At 40.8% G+C, this 22799-nt stretch overlaps 1 protein-coding gene across 5 annotated transcripts in view; it reads right to left on the reverse strand.

The window, feature by feature from the left end:
• LOC122813687 (zinc-binding protein A33-like) overlaps positions 1-22799 on the reverse strand; it is a 187589-nt gene that overhangs the window by 151887 nt on the left and 12903 nt on the right. Inside the window, exons 2-3 of one of the 5 annotated variants that reach the window (XM_044086141.1) lie at positions 11259-11339; positions 10935-11168 (exon numbers count right to left, since the gene is read on the reverse strand). In XM_044086141.1, the coding sequence (XP_043942076.1) occupies positions 10935-11168; positions 11259-11339 (315 nt within the window). Of the gene's footprint in view, positions 1-10934; positions 11169-11243; positions 11340-16635; positions 16870-16946; positions 17043-22799 lie in introns of all 5 variants that reach the window. The other 4 variants (XM_044086139.1, XM_044086140.1, XM_044086142.1 and 1 more) reach the window with 4 other exon arrangements.

The following is a 22799-nucleotide window of genomic DNA, read 5'->3' on the forward strand; positions in this document are numbered from 1 at the left end:
GGTAACACATTTCACACCTGCTTTTTAGCATTATCCGGTGGATGCTTTGCATCATTAGTGGAGGTAAGGCATAGTGCTATACCCACATCCCTCCCGCGAGGCGGGACAACGGATTATCTGCCAAACAACACCGAGCCCTATTTCTGCATACCCAGGATCCCATGGCTGCAACCCTCGATGGTACACATTACACATCCTTCGTATGTGCGGGACTGGGATGTGGACGCACTTCTATGGACTCGACAATCTGGGGATTTCTGTTCATATGTCAGCGTTTCATGGACACTTGTCATCAACCTTAAACACGGCTGGTGGTGCATATGTCTAGCTGTGCCGTGAGTCATGGCTGTCATTTCTTCTGGGTCGATGCGCAGCTGGTTGATATTGCGAACGGATCAATTTTTGGAGTCCTACAATGGACACCAATGTGCATATGTAAAGTGTAGAACTTGTTGGACTGTCAATCGCCCATCTGGCCAGTGGTTTTGACTGCTGCTGTATGTTCTGTCAGCGGATGTCTGTCTGACTACCCATATTATGTATTACTAGGCCTATATATATCCATGTGCCAGTAAGCGGAAATACAGAAAACCTTGAGTACTGGTCATCTTCATAAAAGACATTATTGAACATAAACCATGCCAAGACAGACGATGACAAAAACGATACCTCCACAGTCAAAAGATACTGAGCTCTTTCACCCACTAACATGGGGCATCGTCCGAATCTGAAATGCATTAGATAATCGTCCCTTATATACTTCCTTCAGAGTCAGTTTAAAGTCAACTAATTAATAAACTTGCTCATAGTTAAGTGGACAGTGCTCCAAGTCTTGATGATAAAGTGACATATACAAATCAGTGTTGCATACATTACTTAATGGAAACAATAATACAACAACAATGTGTTAATATAACTACAGTATTGGTCAATACAACCAGTATATTGAAACATAGTTGATAATTGTTGTGAGTAAACCTTAGAATGTAGTGTGTTGATAATGATATTGTATATCAATGTGTATAATTGTTGCATTAAGATTCCAAATCATGGAATAAATAAGTACAATTAAATGCATATTTTGTATAAATATGAATGTAAATGAGAGTCACAATGTTACATGTGAATATGACTGTATTATAACTATATCACTATGATATGGACTAAATTGTAGTTGTTTACATCTTGTTTTCAAGTGACAAATCTATGTCCATGCGTCATATATACGGGCCGTCGGACTGCTGTGTAGATATATACATGTGAACCCCTCGTTTCATACCTTGCTTTGTTACTGTCTGTGGATTACCTGTGTACACACATCAATTACCATGCCATACCTTTCCACTGTACAGGTTCTGGCATGGTGTACGGCTGGTTGGCCCTTAATCTTGCTGTGTGTTACATTGACTTGTGTCTATCTGGCAATTTGCTGGTGTGTCATGTGAGACCTTCTTGCTTCTATAGGGACCTGATCCCGTAATTGTGACGTGCTTCCACTGGCCATATATTTCTCTGTCGTCTGGGATCTGTGTGTAACCAGTCCTTTCAGGACACTTTCTATTGTTGTTCTTTTTTGGTTACATATACGAGTACTTTGGTATGTTGTGCTATTATTGTGTGTGGAGCATTTCTCCACGGGCCTCTGCTGACACTGGACATATATCCAGCTAGCCTAGCCCGGTCAACAAGTGTGAGCAAACTGAACACATTTTATTTTGCAGGGGCACCTTCTGACAAGTGGGTCGGGTTACAGATGCATAACCATCGTCAATCCATACTACTAACACACGTTATTCTATCCACATTCTATGTTTGTCTTATCACATAGCGTGTGTTTCTCACTATTTCTAACGGTACTTTACATGGCATTGCCCGATTCCATACTTTCAGAGGCTGACAGTTTTGAGACGTGTATGATTGACATGGAGGACACAGCCTTAACATTCCCTGCTGTGAAGCGGAACACACACGCACACGCGCACTTGCATTTCCTAATTGTGGGTTCTGGCGTACATGCATATCCGTATTCTGGTTACATATGTTTACTGGGTCTGTGTGGGTTACGTGGCCTGTGTTAGTTGTGACTGTTCGGTAACATATCTCTGATCCGGTTGGCGGACGTGTGCGGAACGCACTTTCACCTTTACACATGTAACAGTCTTTGCGGCATGGGCGCGTACGTTACACGCTCCCATTTATATGTTCTATAGTTGTAATTCAAACGGGACTGCACTCCGTTTGCGGTTACTGTGACCACTACTGCGTTAGCTGTTCGGGTCTCATTTATATGCATACCCATGGTACTTAGCTAAATTTACATACCCCACCCGCACTCCGTCGTCACAGGCATCCATTCTCCTGCTGGGAAAGGTGCGGTACTACATGTTGAACATTCCTTATTCCTCCGGCTCATGGCCCAGGATCCATATGTCGTGACGCGGGATATTCAGATCACAGGGGCTTATATCCCCTCGCATACAGGCCTTCGATTGTCAGGGTGTTCCTGTGGTGCTTTGGGTTTGGTCTTGTCTGCCTAGTGTGCGGAACTGCCCTGACGGCGTCACGAATGTCAGACGAGTCACATGGTAACGGTTTGTCCGTGTCATGACACCATACCCCCATTATTCCTAACCGTGTGCGGTGTTTGGCCGGCGTGCCCATTGTAGATCTTGTTATATTAATTGCACACGGTCTGGTCGAACGGACCTATTTCCATTACTTAACCTCGGTATTTATAACCTGTCTCGCTATATTACATGGGTTTAACATTGCGTGACGGCTTTCACTGAGCCACAGACATGTCCGTTGCTTAGTTTGGGGCAGTCCCGCTCTGCTACACACATTTAACATGGCGGAACAGGTTGTACAGCTCAGCAACGGGGACATCGGGCTCTCCGTCACTGTTTAGTATTGAATCGCTATGTTGACTTTATTTCACATAGCGAGACAGTGTCGACATTGGTAACGGACATCTCGCGCAGTACGTCCGCACCACTGCGGGTGCCGTATGTCTGCTTTGGGTGGCGGACAGGCATTATGCTGTGCCATTATGTCTGGGAATATATGGTTTCTTTCCATAGATGGTATGGCATACTAGCAATGACCCACGTCTGGGTGTGGGTACTGCTGTAAGAGTGGCCTTAGGTCAAGTGGTGCCCTAGGCAGAAGGACTCCATGGTGCCCCCACCACATCACCCGCTACCCCCATCCTGGTCTACCTACACCAAATAAACGCTGGAAATGTGCCCCTAGTAGAGCGGCGCCCTAGGCGGCTGCCTAGTTGGCCTATGCCTAAGGCCGGCTATGTGTGTGGTCCCTCGGCGTCGACGCCGAGGGAGCACCACGTCTGCTGTGGGTATATCTAGCATCACCCACATCCAGGCATGGTTTATTGCTATGATGTTCCATGTGTACGGACATGTGTGTTTGGACAACATACAATAGCTTCTGCTATTGGCATACAATGCTGTGGGTGGTGCCGGTTACCATACATATGCCTTTCTCAAAAGCCGACTTCACACTTCTAAACACTAGTGTGGTCTCCTTTATGGCCCCTGAGCCAGTGGTAAACATTACTCAAACCGCTGAATCACTTACATATGCCTTCTACCAGCACCTACAGGACTGCATGGATCAGGCAATCCCATACAAAACTGAGACTCTTTGTACCAAAGCCAAGCATCCAGTCTGGTGGACCCCAGCCATAAACAAGCTCTACAACGAAAGGAGGTAGCTACTACAAGATAGAGCGGAATCCTTTTAAGGTAAGACACCCTTGCTCATTATATGTGAAGAACTACAAGCTCTCATGAAATCATCCAGAGCAAATTCGACAGATAAATCACCAAGGACGCGACAGACAATCATAAGGCCTTCTTTAGCTATGTTGGACACCTGGGAGGACACTCCCAGATATGCTCAGACTGGGTTCAGAATGAAGTGAAGATTACTGAACCTACACACATTGCCAACATACTGCCTGACAGGTTCAGTGCAAACTCCCCCCCCTCCCCCCCACATGGAGAGATATCTGTACCAGAGGATTGTGGCCCCCCGGAACATCTGTAACGCACAGGTGGGAAATGCTCTCTCCAAGGCAGTAAACACAGCATCCATGGGACCAGATGGTGTCCCAGCTGTGTACTCCACGAACTCAATGAGGAATTAAACCCACAGTTAGGACAGCTGTTTAATCTTAGCCTCACCTCAGGTAATGTACCCAAGTAGTGGCGCAAGGCGACTGTAGTCCCACTTCACAAGGGCGGTGCCTCCACTGGCCCTGGTAATTACCGCCCCATTAGCTTGACAAGCCTTATCTGCAAAGCCATGGAGAAGGATCATAATGGAACTCAATGATAAAAACATAGGGGACTTGCATACTTTGGATCCAACCCAGTTTGGCTTGGTCAAAGGCAGATCATGCCTTTTAAACTTGGTTGACTTTTTAGGAACAGTCACCAAGGCCATTGATGAGGGTCAAGCAGTCCATACAGCCTACCTCGACCTAGCAAAGGCCTTCGACACAATACCCCCCTCAGGTATCATTGATAAACTCATCGGCTTGAATGTAAACCCATACATCGCAAGATGGGTTGCAAACTGGCTAAGTGACAGAACCCACACGGTCATTGTTGCTGGCACCATGTCAGACTCACAGCCGGTCACAGGTGGTGTCCCACGGGGCTCAGTCCTGGGTCCACTCTTTTTCAGCATCTACATTTCCAAAGTACAAGCAAACACAGGGGGGTTATGGCTGACAATGTTTGCAGATGACTGCGAACTGGGTGCCATAGTCGGACACACATCTGACACAGATATCCTTCAGAAGGGCCTCACAGATATGGATATCTGGTGCCAGAGACATGGCCTACAGCTAAATGCCGGGAAATGCATAGTCATACCCTTCGGGAAGAACAAGGTTACCCTAGCTACCATATAGGTGGCAATCCACTGAGCACAGAGGGAGTTACCAGGGATCTGGGGACCCAGGTTGTCAGTAACCGTTCGTTCGACACACACGTTGCTAACGTAGTTAGGTAGACCTTCTACATTGCCCACCTGATCATGCAGGAATTCACATCTAGATCAGGGGAGGTCATCGTCCCCTTGTACTCATCACTCATTAGACCTATGATTGAGTACAATGCCCCGTTCGGAATGTATCTGACCCGACACCTGCAGCAGCTGGAAAGGCCCCAACAGTTCATCGACAAACAGATGCAGGGTCTCAGGAATATGTGTTATGCTGCCCGACTGAAAGGACTCCTGCTCTATTCATTCACATACCACTTGCTCAGAGTTGACCTGTGCCTGACATACAAGGCCATGTCGAACCCAGATTTGATGACTATGCTTTACCTAAAGAATCTAGATCCCTCAGAACCACAAGGGCAGGTGACGTAAACCTTGACACGGTCATTAATAGAATGTGCTGGAGGGACAGATTCATCACCCAGACACTCACTATGCTGTGGAACACCATCCCAGTATATGTGAGGCAGAGCACCTCGCTGGCCTTGTTCGAGGGGAATCTTGACCAATGGATGGGAGATTGCAGATATACCCCAGGGATTACTTCAGTGTCATTGCTTGGCAGAGGTACAGCAATATAATAGGCATAGTTTTCTTCAAACTGAAGGGGTGGCAAAGGCAACATAACTATGGGCTAGGCTTATAGCTGCCCTTGGGCGGATAGCCTACTATGAACCTATGTACCTATGAACCTATGTTCATAGTTTGTCCCATTCACACTTGTCTATCCCCTGTCCTCATTCGTATGTGGATATTTCTGTGGCATATGATTGAACTATGTATTACCTGCAGGTATGCTGTGTACAGTGCACATATGTCACGGTTGATTACAGTGTATCTGTGTACCTACCTCTGTGATACTGAGGACTACCACATATCCTTCACAGCATTACATGCATATGTCCATACTATTATTCGTTGGCCTGTGGGGGGTTGTCAGGGCAGCAGTTACACGTCCCTGTTTGTGCACGCATCATGGTGGTCTTTGACCGGCCTCCGTTGCTATCGTGGGATGGATGGTGGTGTTGGTGTGTGTTTGGGTTGTGTTTCCACTGCCGATACATCTGTGGGGGGTGGGGTTGGCACATGTTCCTCTTTGCAGGGAGCCCCATCCTGGACATTTGTGTCATGCGTCAACACTTGGCACATGCCATATGTCCTGTGATATTCCCACAGTCGTGTATGCCTTCCTGCATTACTACTGCGTGTTACTGGCAGTTTGTATCTGGTACGCATGGCTATTATGTTGGATAGCTTAGCCTATTCCCATGATATGACATATCCATTCATCCAGGCATATACATGTTATTCCATCCTTTGCATTGGCCGTGGGTGTTTGGCCATCCAGCACCACTATTCTCTACGTGTGATGTCCCACCTTCACCTTCTGTGCATGTGGCACCCTGTTGGGGTGTCCTGCTTGGTGGGCAGATGTTCCACCCTATGTGTTGTGTTTGACATGTCTGCATAGCTAATCATCAGTACGGTGGCTGAACATACTGCTTTGTCCAGATGTGTACAGTTATGGACACCGTGGCGTGTGAATGCCTATGGGGTTTCGACAGGTCCATACCACATGCGGGATGTACACATTCTGCTGACACATTCACACGCAGCCATTTGGATATCAGTACCTGAGGTGGGATGTTGACATGTGGGTACATATTTGCCCGCGTGGCACTGCCTAGGACAATACTTCATACTACATTTGAGGTATACCCACTGTGTGTAGGTGTGCAGCTGCGCAAGGCTGCTAGCTGGGTTGGGTGCACGGTCGTACATGGGTGTGGGTTACGTGCTATGACGGGGCTGTTGTGTATTACATTTGCATGCATGGGTTCTGCTTCTGGATATTACGCTTCGGCATACGCCGTCCTATGTGTATGCGACGGGCACATTGCTGGGTGTAGTACATGTTGCTATGCACATGTTTGTCTGTGTTTAGGGTATCTGGTTTCCTTCTGGTTGTTATATAGACACGGCTGCCCGGCTGTGTACTCTCACTACTGCTGGTGACCATGCCCATGGGGCTACTTGTGTGTAGGTGCGGCACGCTGACATGCTGCGGTACACCTTCACTGGGTATGCCCACTGACAGTGCATTGCGTGACGGACACGGTATTATGCATATCCTTTGTTCCTTGGACGGGTACAATTTGGACTTCGTGGGTTAATGTTTGGTTCTCCGTTTTGTGTGAACGGGTACTATGTTGCATACTCTGCATATGTTTCATTATCCACGGACACTGGCTGGTGCGGTTACTATTGCAGGCGGCCTGTGACAGTCAGCACTTTAGGTTGCTCCTCGCCTGCCGGCAGCCACGCCTACGGGCGCATCCTACTTGGGCTCGTGCACGTGCCCTCTGCACGTGTTTGTGGTTGCGGCGTGCACTCATTACTATGCATGTGGCGCTGCTACGCCGATTATACACTGCACTGCCGGCGCAAGCCTTACACCGGCCTTGCGCCGAGCTTCATGAATCCGGGGGAACAGCTTATCAAGAACCATTTGTTGATATTAAACATATTTTGTGGGTATTATTACATCGATTCAGCTTATAGGAAAAAGAGAATAAAAAGACCAGACAATCATAAGTTCATTCCTACAATGTTAGCTTGAAGTTCTTCACTTATTGAAATTTATGATGGTAACATAACCCTGAGAAGACCTATTTCACTGACATCAGTTAAGTTAAAATTCCACATACAGAAAAGCCATCCTTTAGCTTTAGAAATGTTACCTCACCTAAAATAGATATATACCAATAGCTGCCTTTTGTTAGATCACTACTCTTGTCTTTACTGCATTAGTATAATGTTTCAGTTCTGACTCTGTTTTCATATATATACATATATATATATATATATGCATGGCACTGTTAATAAATTCAGTTTCTGATTTAGAGAAAACTATACTGTTTGCAAGTTTTGAAACTCTGTATTGACTTTATTTGTGTATAACTGCATCATGTGCTGCCCAATGTAAAAATAAATGGCAATCCAATGAAAGAAGTCTATGAACAGGATGACTTCACTGGGAATGTAGGCACCTTATATCAATGTGAATGTAGATACCATATTAACATTAAGTACCTAAAATCACAAACTACGCACTGTTGCATTTACCCCCATAGGATACATTAAGGGTAGATTTCCATCAGGAGTTCTGGTGCTATTTTGCATTTTTAAGATACTGGTAAGATATTCATTTACATATGTCATACTCATGTCCTTTTTGGTATGATGCAAGAGAATGCTAGATGCCAGATACAAAATATTACAGAGAAGAAACACTTAAGCAGTTAACAGGTTTAACAGATGCAGAATTTTCACAAAGACTATAAACACTTTGTGTAACCAGCACAATTGAAATGGCTTTATATTAACCTACAAAGTCTTTAATTAAGCTAATTAAGCTCCCAGTTTATATGTTTTATCAGTACAAGCAGCCTCAGCAGGACTAGAGTCTATGTTAGCCATGTAGTAAAGCAAGTGTAACAAACCCTTGGAGTTGAACATAACATGCTTATCACATACAATACCAAATTATACAGTTTCTGGTGGAAACAAGTGCATTGTTTCTGCATTTCATTTTTATTATAACAACAGCCCCTGAAAATCGCTGCTATGACCTCAGTGTAGAGTGCCTCATTACTTAAGTTGTATAGGCTGTTGTATTTCCATGATAAATGTATCAACAAAAAATGTTTTACTTCCTAGAAAGACATGTTGCCAATTAGATCTTGCATTTGGGATAAGTTGCACAGAAAATGAACACATGGTGATTTAGAACTGAAACCACAGTGTAAGTGAGAAGATGCTCTGCTACAGAATTATTATTTTTATTATTTTTGCTTACCCAGAATAATTTGCTGTTACATGTAAGTCATTGTCCAATTTCTATCATGACGTGGTTTTCTTAGAAACTGAGTTAAGTGTAACTAACCAATTAAACACAAGCTATAATCTTCATTTTCTGCAAAATCACTTCCAACTTAACCATCAGTAGTATTACTACAAATGAAACAAAGAAGCTTCAAAATGTGAAAAATATATTTTAACTGGATTACAATTTAAAACAAACAGTAAATAACCACTAGGTGGCACTAACTCCTACAAGGAATGAGGTAAATCTAAGGGATAGCTGAACAAATCAAATTCAAACAAGAGGAATCTGAAGAGCTTTAAAGAGACAGTTGATGGGTACATAGGCATACAACCACCCAAAATTTAGAAAAGGTTAAAATGGGCAGGCAGGCAATGTACAGAGTATGTCTGAAATCACAGGATACTGAATAACAATTGACTGAAAACTGTAAGGTAAAGAGCTACTGAGCAAGTCTGTTTATGTGTGTGAGTGTGTGTGTGTGTGTGTGTGTGTGTGTGTGTGTGTGTGTGTGTGTGTGTGTGTTATCAACTGCTGCACAACAATGGAATTAGTATATTTAGGTATAGGGTTGTTGGGCAAAGCCACCTAAATGAAGGTGCAGGCTTGCTCCCATGTAAAAACAAAAAAAGGCGTTTTTTAAGGTATGCTTGGTTTAAAACCATTTTTCGGTCAAATATGATTATATTAAATGAGTTTCAATCAATTTTTTTTTTTGCTCAAGTATGTTTAGTCGTTTGTGATTCAGTGAAGTGTCTTCTCTTTCTTCTTCTTTCAGCTTTTCCCACTTAGGGGTCACCACAGAGGATCACCTGTCTGCTCATTATTGGTAGTGGAGTTTTATGATGTTGAGTTGCCAGCCCGGCGCCCAACCTTCCACAGAAGGCACACACATGCACGCACTCACACCTAGGGCCAATTTAGAGTATCCAATCCACTTACAGAATGTCATTGGGAGGAAACCGGAGCACCCAGAGGAAACCCACACAACCACAGGGAGGACATGCAGACTCCACACAGAAGGCACCCTAGCCAAGGATTAAAGCAGAGAACCTCTTGCTGTGAGGTGGCAACGCTAACCGCTGTACCACCGCAGCCGCCCTGATTCAGTGAAGTGTGATTCAGTCAAAATGACATTCATACATACTAAATGTACATTTTGTCTTTTTCATAATTTTCATGTTGTAAAACCTTAAGTGTATTGTTAGATTTTGCATGTGTTTTACAGTTACTTTAATCTCTTATTCTACACCTGATGTTAAAGCTGCAGATGATGTGCAAGCTTAGTTATTAGCAATGATTTAAATACTCTAGCAAAGCATTCTGGGTAGTCAAAGACAATACACAACTTTAGAGGAACAGCTACTTATTTACATTAATGTTTCACTAATAAATGTCATATGCATTAGTATACAATGTACAATGATCCACCTATGAGACATACCTGATAAATTTTCTTACTAAAATATAAAACTCAGCTGTTGCTGGATGCTGCATGATAAAACTGTAGTCTATACACTAAATGTAATTAGCAAGTTACTGTGGTTTTAGTCTTTCATGATGTCGTGGGAGACGTTTTCCGCTTCACACAGATATTCAAGGGGATATACTTATCAACAACTTTATCTGAAGAAGTAATGCAAGTTTTGCAACAAACACTTTAAAAGGCGTGCCTTTGTTGAAGGTTGTGCGTCAGGGCTGGTAACCCGGTATGTAAAAATCCACTACCAATCATTAGTGGACCAGAGTTCCGCTGTGGCAACCCCTAACCGGGAAAAAGCCGAAAGACACAAACAAACAAGCAGGGTAAGGAGACTACTCCCATCTCCATGGGTTTGTTATTTGCATTTCCTATCAGAAATGTGGCAATGTACTTTAAAGAGTTGTGTTATTTTGCAATGTTTCCATCAGATATAGACCTGCAGCTGTACAAGGTGAATCAAAATTGATAATTTTGCAAAGGTGACAGTATTAAAACAACATTCATAGGATCTTATACAAACAAATATAACCTTACCTTTAGAAAAATCAGTGCATCCTGCTGCTGCAACTGTAACTGAGTATTAGAGATTGATTCCTGAAAGGCATTAATACCTTCTTCAATTTTTCTCAGGTTTTCCTCCATCTCCCTCAGAATTTCTGTTTCTTCCTCCTTCAGCTGTTGGACCAGATTGTCTTCCTTCTCCTGGAGGAAATGGTGAAGCTTGGCAAATTCCGATGTTATGTGCAACTGTAAACTTCTGGCATGGGTCTAAAAAATGTAACATTATTAAAAAAAAAAGAAAGAAATAAAGCAAGAAAAAAAAACTAAATACAACAGACTTACTGTGATTTCTGATACCTTCATTTCTTGCTGACACATTATTTCTTTAAAATGCTTCAGACTTGATTGCTGGTAAGACAAAGATGTTGTCAGTTTCTCCTGTAAAGGAAAGAAAACAACTTTCAGCTCATTCAGTGTAATGACAGTACAGCTGCAGCCTTCTGTCCATTACATGACAAGCCACTACCCTTTTATGATGTTGTTTTTAAATTTTATTGATTTGATATGCCAAAACTAAACAGCACCCAATAGTTCAGCAATAAGTAAAATGTTCCCAAACTTTCAATCTATCCTAAAAGGCTTAAGAAATATTTTTTTATTTCACAAATTGAACAATGTTGAACCTACAAGACAGAGACAGCTTACAGAAGAACTTCATGCAGAAATGTTTAGAGGGTAGTGATTTATATAATCCACAGTGAAAAAAAATCTACATCTCACTTCATTGTCAGTACATCTCAGCAGTAAAAATATCAATAGTACTACACAGAGCTGTATGAAACTATTGAGAAAAATATCCCTTATATATTACTAATTCAGAAAGTGATATAAACTATTTGATACCTGACATATTTAAAAGTATAGCAAGAGATAAAATAAATTAAGCAAAAAGAAAGGTTATACCATTGAACTATGCCAGAACATATGACTTGGTACAGAGCATCTCTTTTTTGTGGGGTCCTGACAGGATGAGATACCTGGGATGCTGATTTAGCATCTAAAGAAACGTGGGAAGAAATTAATTAAAAAATTATATGTATATTTAAAGTGCATAGTTGTGCTGAGCCATTGTGTAAATCGACTGAGCATGAATGAACAGTACTGATTATAGAACATCATAGCACTGAATGGAAGTGCCCACAACACTGATGGCAGTTTGTAATTTCATAAAATTGTTTGGTAAAATTTCATACATGTAAATGCATAAAATAGATGCCAACTTTTTTGGTTAAATGCAGAAGAAGACACATATTTATATTTGCATGACTGTTTTTGGCATCTTTTCATTATACGGAAGCGGATGTAAGCTTGTGCCTGCTTTCTGTGGAATTCTGAGGACAGCAGTCCTGAGTGCAGTCTGGCAGCAGTAAATTAAAAAACAGTTATAAGGTTTATTTATGGAAAAGTAAGGGTGTCCTGATGTAGACACCCCTGACTGGCCTTTTTTAAGGTTGTCAAGGAGGAAGTTAGGAAAGCTGGAAATGATAGAAAGAGAGAAGAGGAGAGAAAACACAAAAGGAATCCATTAAGAGTATTTTGCTGGAGAAGATAGGAGAAGAGGGATGCTATGTTTTTGTGGGATGCAGACCCATCTCGGGTATATGTGAGAGGATTGGAGAAAAATGAAGAAAACAAAAAGACATAAAAGACAGAAACACTATTGTGGGCTGACATAGCTGTGGGACAAAAGACAAACAAATGGCATACAGACATAAAAGGGGTTGGGTGAGGTGGTCTGCAGGCAGGTCACGCACTGATCCAGAGGACCTCAATTACTCTTTTTCCTCCTCTCTGATGCTGAGAGGTGGCCCCCAGTGTTGAGGAGTGGTGGTCTCCAGTGGCTTGGTGGTTAGGGCTGACTCGGTCAAAGAGTCTTGTACATGCCGAAAGAGAGTTTGAAACCGTTGAAGGCATCTACCTATCACCTGTTCAAACACTTCCTCATCAGGTTCTGAAGCTCTTAAGTAGGGGGGTATAGGTCTGCCACTCACCTTGAGGCCCACAGGGTAATGCATATGATTATTTTATGAAAGAAAGAAAACTTAAAAGAGAGAATCACAAAGGGTTGAACAAAAAATTTGAGAATCACAAAATACTGAATACTTCTCTCCCACGAAAAAAGCCCTCTATCAGTAAACCTTCAGCTACAAAACCAAGCTTAAGTGTCACCTAATTAGTGATACTTGTTTTTCTTCTTTCAGCTTTTCCCAGTTAGGGGTTGCCACAGCAGAACTCCAGTCCGCTAATGATTGGCAGTAGACTTTTACAGTGCCGAGGTGCCCGCCCAATGCCCAACCTTCAACGAAGGCTCTCCCATTCACGCATGTCTTTCAAAACACCAATCGACTGTAGGGAGGAACCTAATTAGTGATACTATTAATGAAAAAGTTTTTAGTAACATAATGTGTAAGGCTAAGAACTGGGACAGGGGGGAAGGGGCAGGGTTACTGTTAGGGTAGCACATATGAGTAAGATGGCACAGGGGGAGTGTTATTAATAACTTTTCCCTAACAGTGTCACACAAAAGGACACAGAACACACATAATACAAAACATGCACAACACTAAACCTATCCACTCACCTAAAGCTTACTCTATCCCTTAACCATGAACACTTGCATATTCACAACTGCTACAGCACAGACCTGCACATCTTCACAATTATTTTTTATTCAAACAATTTTCCTGCACACTCTTGCTAACCTACACTATATAAAACTAAATTCAACCACATGTGATTCACACAGCATGCAATATTTGTCCATTATCCCCCTTTTTGTCACAGACAAAACTTTTTCAACCAAATACGTATTCCACCTTTTGAATTACAACCATATATGATTTTATATTATACACATATATAAATACATTATATATATATATATATATATATATATATATATATATATATATATATATATATATATATATATGTATTACATACCTATATAGCTAGATAGATAGCTATACTTTCAGGTCAGAGTTAATGAAGTATAGCATACAAACATGAGTAAGGTGGGTGTACCCCATTTACAGCTGTACTGCACATATGGCAGATTGCTCAGCATCAGATAGATGTTGCTGCACACTTTAACATGGCTGACACACCTGCAGATCAATACAGAGTTAAAGGGCTTAAGGAGTACCATGCTTACTTATGATCAGGGGGGGGGTGTAGCCCCTATGTACGTCTGTTGTACATATGGCAGAAGATATCAGCATCAGACACTTTTTATGGCACCCTTTATATGCTTCTCACTTGCAGATCAACAGAGTTAAAGGACATCATGTCTAGCATGTTTAAACATTACTGAGAAGCGCTCTGCATTCATGCACAATCACAAGGCCATCACACTGCAGCACAGCTTATCCTGATCACCCACAGATATTTATGTCAAAAATTTAAGGTACACAACTGTTTTAAAGTGCAGTTCATGGAGATTAGCATGGCTGAGCATCAGTTGAATAAGAAAGTTCTAAATCATCAGTACTTTACAACAACTGCTTTCAGTCTGCCATTTTTTCAAGTTCTTTGTCGACAGTCTGCAAAAAGCATGAACTAACTAAAATAATTAGAAATTAATCAAGACACAGAAATTAGCAAAAAGAACAGTTGTGTAGATGACTGACACCTGATGTCCAGAACCTTTCTCTTACTAGTAAGACATGTTCGTTAATGGTGTTTTCACAGACTTATGAATGACAACAGTGGGAATGTGAACAGTGACATTTCTGTAGCTTTATGCATGTGTTAAGGTGTTTTAGTGTTTTCTGCAAAATCACTTCCAACTTAACCATCAGTAGTATTACTACAAATGAAACAAAGATGCTTCAAAATGTGAAAAATATATTTTAACTGGATTACAGTTTAAAACAGAACAGTAAATAACCACTAGGTGGCACTAACTCCTACAATGAATGAGGTAAATCTAAGGGATAGCTGAACAAATCAAATTCAAACAAGAGGAATCTGAAGAGCTTTAAAGAGACAGTTGATGGGTACATAGGCACAACCACCCAAAATTTAGAAAAGGTTAAAATGGGCAGGCAGGCAATGTACAGAGTATGTCTGAAATCACAGGATACTGAATAACAATTGACTGAAAACTGTAAGGTAAAGAGCTACTGAGCAAGTGTGTGTGTGTGTGTGTGTGTGTGTGTGTGTGTGTGTGTGTGTGTGTGTGTGTGTGTGTGTGTGTGTTATCAACTGCTGCACAACAATGGAATTAGTATATTTAGGTATAGGGTTGTTGGGCAAAGCCACCTAAATGAAGGTGCAGGCTTGCTCCCATGCAAAAACAAAAAAAGCGTTTTTTAAGGTATGCTTGGTTTAAAACCATTTTTCAGTCAATATGATTATATTAAATGAGTTTCAATCAATTTTTTTTTTTTTGCTCAAGTATGTTTAGTTGTTTGTGATTCAGTGAAGTGTCTTCTCTTTCTTCTTCTTTCAGCTTTTCCCAGTTAGGGGTCACCACAGAGGATCACCTGTCTGCTCATTATTGGTAGTGGAGTTTTATGGTGTTGAGTTGCCAGACCAGTGCCCAACCTTCCACAGCAGGCACACACATGCACGCACTCACACCTAGGGCCAATTTAGAGTATCCAATCCACTTACAGAATGTCATTGGGAGGAAACCGGAGCACCCAGAGGAAACCCACACGAACATAAGGAGGACATGCAGACTCCACACAGAAGGCACCCTAGCCAAGGATTAAACCAGAGAACCTCTTGCTGTGAGGTGGTAACGCTAACCGCTGTACCACCGCAGCCACCCTGATTCAGTGAAGTGTGATTCAGTCAAAATGACATTCATACATACTAAATGTACATTTTGTCTTTTTCATAATTTTCATGTTGTAAAACCTTAAGTGTATTGTTAGATTTTGCATGTGTTTTACAGTTACTTTAATCTCTTATTCTACACCTGATGTTAAAGCTGCAGATGATGTGCAAGCTTAGTTATTAGCAATGATTTAAATACTATAGCAAAGCATTCTGGGTAGTCAAAGACAATACACAACTTTAGAGGAACATGTTTCACTAATAAATGTCATATGCATTAGTATACAATGTACAATGATCCACCTATGAGACATACCTGATAAATTTTCTTACTAAAATATAAAACTCAGCTGTTGCTGGATGCTGCATGATAAAACTGTAGCTTATACACTAAATGTAGTTAGCAAGTTACTGTGGGTTTAGTCTTTCATGATGCCGTGGGAGACATTTTCTGCTTCACACAGATATTCAAGGGGATATACTTATCAACAACTTTATCTGAAGAAGTAATGCAAGTTTTGCAACAAACACTTTAAAAAGCGTGTCTTCGTTGAAGGTTGTGCGTCAGGGCTGGTAACCCGGTACGTAAAAATCCACTACCAATCATTAGCGGACCAGAGTTCCGCTGTGGCGACCCCTAACCGGGAAAAAGCCGAAAGACACAAACAAACAAACAGGGTAAGGAGACTACTCCCATCTCCATGGGTTTGTTATTTGCATTTCCTATCAGAAATGTGACAATGTACTTTAAAGAGTTGTGTTATTTTGCAATGTTTCCATCAGATATAGACCTGCAGCTGTACAAGGTGAATCAAAATTGATAATTTTGCAAAGGTGACAGTATTAAAACAACATTCATAGGATCTTATACAGACAAATATAACCTTACCTTTAGAAACATCAGTGCATCCTGCTGCTGCAACTGTAACTGAGTATTAGAGATTGATTCCTGAAAGGCATTAATACCTTCTTCAATTTTTCTCAGGTTTTCCTCCATCTCCCTCAGAATTTCTCTTTCTTCCTCCTTCAGCTGTTGGACCAGATTTTCTTCCTTCTCCTGGAGGAAATGGTGAAGCTTAGCAAATTCCGATGTTATGTGCAACTGTAAACTTCTGGCATGGGTCTAAAAAATGTAACATTATTAAAAAAAAAAAAGAAAGAAATAAAGCAAGAAAAAAAAACTAAATACAACAGACTTACTGTGATTTCTGATACCTTCATTTCTTGCTGACACATTATTTCTTTAAAATGCTTCAGACTTGATTGCTGGTAAGACAAAGATGTTGTCAGCTTCTCCTGTAAAGGAAAGAAAACAACTTTCAGCTCATTCAGTGTAATGACAGTACAGCTGCAGCCTTCTGTCCATTACATGACAAGCCACTACCCTTTTATGATGTTGTTTTTAAATTTTATTGATTTGATATGCCAAAACTAAACAGCACCCAATAGTTCAGCAATAAGTAAAATGTTCCCAAATGTTCAATCTATCCTAAAAGGCTTAAGAAATATTTTTTATTTCACAAATTTAACAATGTTGAAACTACAAGACAGAGACAGCTTACAGAAGAACTTCATGAAGAAAAGTTTAGAGGGTAGTGATTTATATAATCCACAGTGAAAAAAAATCTACATCTCACTTCATTGTCAGTACATCTCAGCAGTAAAAATATCAATAGTACTACACAGAGCTGTATGAAACTATTGAGAAAAATATCCCTTATACATTACTAATTCAGAAAGTGATATAAACTATTTGATACCTGACATATTTAAAAGTATAGCAAGAGATAAAATAAATTAAGCAAAAAGAAAGGTTATACCATTGAACTATGCCAGAACATATGACTTGGTACGGTGCATCTCTTTTTTGTGGGGTTCTGACAGGATGAGATACCTGGGATGCTGATTTAGCATCTAAAGAAATGTGGGAAGAAATTAATTAAAAGATTATATGTGTATTTAAAGTGCATAGCTGTGCTGAGCCATTGTGTAAATCGACTGAGCATGAATGAACAGTACTGATTATGGAACATCATAGCACTGAATGGAAATGCCCACAACACTGATGGCAGCTTGTAATTTCATAAAATTGTTTGGTAAAATTTCATACATGTAAATGCATAAAATAGATGCCAACTTTTTTGGTTAAATGCAGAAGAAGACACATATTTATATTTGCATGACTGTTTTTGGCATATTTTCATTATATGGAAGTGGATATAAGCCTGTGCCTGCTTTCTGTGGAATTCTGAGGACAGCAGTCCTGAGTGCAGTCTGGCAGCAGTAAATTAAAACAGCTATAAGGTTTATTTATGGAAATGTAAGGGTGTCCTGATGTAGACACCCCTGACTGGTCTTTTTAAGGTTGTCAAGGAGGAAGTTAGGAAAGCTGGAAATGATAGAAAGAGAGAAGAGGAGGGAAAACACAAAAGGAATCCATTAAGAGTATTTTGCTGGAGAAGATAGGAGAGGAGGGATGCTATGTTTTTGTGGGATGCAGACCCATCTCGGGTATATGTGAGAGGATTGGAGAAAAATGAAGAAAACAAAAAGACATAAAAGACAGAAACACTATTGTGGGCTGACATAGCTGTGGGACAAAAGACAAACAAATGGCATACAGACATAAAAGGGGTTGGGTGAGGTGGTCTGCAGGCAGGTCACACACTGATCCAGAGGACCTCAATTACTCTTTTTCCTCCTCTCTGATGCTGAGAGGTGGCCCCCAGTGTTGAGGTGTGGTGGTCTCCAGTGGCTTGGTGGTTAGGGCTGACTCGGTCAGCGAGTCATGTACATGCCGAAAGAGAGTTTGAAATCATTGAAGGCATCTACCTATCACCTGCTCAAACACTTCCTCATCAGGTTCTGAAGCTCTTAAGTAGGGGGGGTATAGGTCTGCCACTCACCTTGAGGCCCACAGGGTAATGCATATGATTATTTTATGAAAGAAAGAAAACTTAAAAGAGAGAATCACAAAGGGTTGAACAAAAAATTTGAGAATCACAAAATACTGAATACTTCTCTCCCACGAAAAAAGCCCTCTATCAGTAAACTTTCAGCTACAAAACCAAGCTTAAGTGTCACCTAATTAGTGATACTTGTTCTTCTTCTTTCGGCTTTTCCCGGTTAGGGGTTGCCACAGCAGAACTCCAGTCCGCTAATGATTGGCAGTAGACTTTTACAGTGCCGAGGTGCCCGCCCAATGCCCAGCCTTCAACGAATGCTCTCCCATTCATGCATGTCTTTCAAACACCAATCGACTGTAGGGAGGAACCTAATTAGTGATACTATTAATGAAAAAGTTTTTAGTAACATAATGTGTAAGGCTAAGAACTGGGACAGGGGGTAAGGGGCAGGGTTACTGTTAAGGTAGCACATATGAGTAAGATGGCACAGGGGGAGTGTTATTAATAACTTTTCCCTAACAGTGTCACACAAAAGGACACAGAGCACACATAATACAAAACATGCACAACACTAAACCTATCCACTCACCTAAAGCTTACTCTATCCCTTACCCATGAACACTTGCATATTCACAACTGCTACAGCACAGACCTGCACATCCTCACAATTATTTTTTATTCAAACATTAATTTTCCTGCACACTCTTGCTAACCTACACTATATAAAACTAAATTCAACCACATGTGATTCACACAGCATGCAATATTTGTCCATTATCCCCCTTTTTGTCACAGACAAAACTTTTTCAAACAAATACGTATTCCACCTTTTGAATTACAACCATATATGATTTTATATTATACACATATATAAATAAATTTTATATATATATATATATATATATATATATATATATATATATATATATATATATATATAATTAGAAATTAATCAAGACACAGAAATTAGCAAAAAGCTAGATAGACAGCTATACTTTCAGGTCAGAGTTAATGAAGTATAGCATACAAACATGAGTAAGGTGGGTGTACCCCATTTACAGCTGTACTGCACATATGGCAGATTGCTCAGCATCAGATAGATGTTGCTGCACACTTTAACATGGCTGACACACCTGCAGATCAATACAGAGTTAAAGGGCTTAAGGAATACCATGCTTACTTATGATCAGGGGGGGGGGGTGTAGCCCCTATGTACGTCTGTTGTACATATGGCAGAAGATATCAGCATCAGACACTTTTTATGGCACCCTTTATATGCTTCTCACTTGCAGATCAACAGAGTTAAAGGACATCATGTCTAGCATGTTTAAACATTACTGAGAAGCGCTCTGCATTCATGCACGATTACAAGGCCATCACAGTGCAGCACAGTTTATCCTGACCGCCCACAGATATTTATGTCAAAAATTTAAGGTACACAACTGTTTTAAAGTGCAGTTCATGGAGATTAGCATGGCTGAGCATCAGTTGAATAAGAAAGTTCTAAATCATCAGTACCTTACAACAACTGCTTTCAGTCTGCCATTTTTTCAAGTTCTTTGTCGACAGTCTGCAAAAAGCATGAACTAACTAAAATAATTAGAAATTAATCAAGACACAGAAATTAGCAAAAAGAACAGTTGTGTAGATGACTGATACCTGATGTCCAGAACCTTTCTCTTACTAGTAAGACATGTTCGTTAATGGTGTTTTACGGGCTTATGAATGACAACAGTGGGAATGTGAACAGTGACATTTCTGTAGCTTTATGCATGTGTTAAGGTGTTTTATGGTCTAGTTTTCACTATCAGTGGCTTGGTACAGGATAAACAGCAATATGTAACTTAATTTAAGTATATTACCTAAGCAATACCACAGCCTAACAGGAAAAATATATAAACATTTAGCACTAGCACAACAGGCATACATGACAGATAAAAGTTTAATACTGCACTTCCTACATTTCTCCAATAGTTGTTATGGTTGTGCTGGAAAATTACTACTACTGTAGGGTGTCGTGTGGGAAAGTGGTTCATGTTTGGACAATATTTCGTTGCAGGTAACATCAGGCAGCATTAGTAGGGAGAATGACACTGGACAAAAATTGCAATACTGGCTTGACATACATGAAAGAAAACTATAACTTTGGGAAGTCATGTGTTGGGCACATTGGTTAACTGTGAGACAATATTTGCAATATTTGCTTAAATGTACAATATGGTACAGCACCAGGAAAAATCACTGTAGAGACATTGAGAACAGTCATATCCTCATGGATGTATGGGAAACAAATGTTTAGTAAAGGGGGGCCAAAACTGGCAGAAAAGTTTAAGGCATTCAGTCACGTAATGGCTGTCATCAATGCTGTAACAGAGGAACTGTGCCCTTGCCACAGTGCAGGAAAAAACAGATGACATTGTTGGCCATGCAAAGGCAAAACTGTACAGAATGCAACTGCCTGTACATGTTCTCGAGGTGGCCTTTCCATAGTACAACCTTTAGTACCAGATGAGGAATACCATCTGTCCATAAGGGGTAATGACTTTGGTGCTGACAAGGATGCTACCAGACTCATCAAAGGTAGTGTTGACACCAGTACTTTCACAGCACAACATCAGCCACAGTATGGATTTTATTATACATATAGATTTACTACATCAAGACGCAAGTACTGCATGTAGCCCCTGTGTAAATCTAATCCTTAATATTTCTCATCCTCAGGGCTGAAATCCATATCAATAGTTGAACAACGTCATCAAACAATGCATCGTAAGTTAGGCTAATTTTTTCTTGAATAAAGCAATACATCACTCACAGGTCTCAGTAACCATGTATTACATAAAATTCTTAACAGGGTCAGCCCAGAAGCAACCCCCTCTTCTTCTTTCCACAGGTGGCTGATGTTGACTGTTGTTAGTCAAATATGTACATCACATCCTGAGGACAGTGACACGGAGTTGTAAAGTGTACTGGCAGGACACCTCCACTCCACAACAGGTGGATAACTGACACTGTCAGTAGAATGATGATGTGACACTTAACAGGGGACAAGGGGGAAACCACAAATTTCCAAACCAACATTAGTACTCTGAAGCAGAAATCATATTCAGTGTAACACTAACCAATGTATCACCCATAAAAAGAGATCAAAGACAAAGATATTTTCCACATTTAAATCCAGACACTAACAATTTCTTGGCAGATGGACTCTATTTCTAAAGAAAAGAATATTTCCCATTCTACAATTCTCCCTTCACACTTTCAGTTCTTTAAAGTGGTCATTTAGGTTCCAACTTACCATGTCATGTTCATTTGTTTTTTGTTAACTCATGGGTGGCATCCCTCCTATTTTTACTTAACTTTTTTCTTTTATGATAATCTTACTAACTTTTAGTATAACAATTTCAGCTTGTCAGAATTTGAACTAAGATCACTGTGATCTATGTTTCTGAGGTATGAAGATCACTTAAAGAATCAATATACACGTATATATATATATATATATATATATATATATATATATATATATATATATTCACTTCAGAAGCTCAAAATACTGAAATCTTCAGTATTTTGAGCCCAAGAAGCCGAATCCATACAATGAAACCTGAAAACCGCGAAATTCAAAACCTCGAATACCTGAGGTTTTGAATTTTGAAGTACTACTACACACACACACACACACACACACACACACACACACACACACACACACACACACACACACACACACACACACACACACACACACACACACACACACCATTCTCCACAGAAACACACACAATCTATCTACTACATGAAAGCAGGGGGTCAAGCCTCCCTGCACCCCCCATGTGGGGGACTGCGCCCATACACACCCCCTACTTAAATATTCCCACTCTGAGGTCGCACTACATACAAACACACACAAAACACCACCATGCAAGCTACATTCTCCTCGCACACACACATCACGGCAACAAAACACATTGACACACACCACAGTCCATACCCAAACCCCTTAACACACACATACTTACTTGAAGACATGACCGAAGCGGAAGTTTAGAAGCGTGAAATTCAAAACCTCCGGTATTCGAAGTTTTAAATTTCATGCTTCTGAACTTTTGCTGTTCTGTGGATTCGGCTTCTTGGGCTCGAGATA

Source organism: Protopterus annectens, chromosome 10.part0 (genome assembly GCF_019279795.1).
Source record: "Protopterus annectens isolate FY-2018-M chromosome 10.part0, PAN1.0, whole genome shotgun sequence".
Taxonomy (NCBI): Eukaryota; Metazoa; Chordata; order Ceratodontiformes; family Protopteridae; genus Protopterus; species Protopterus annectens.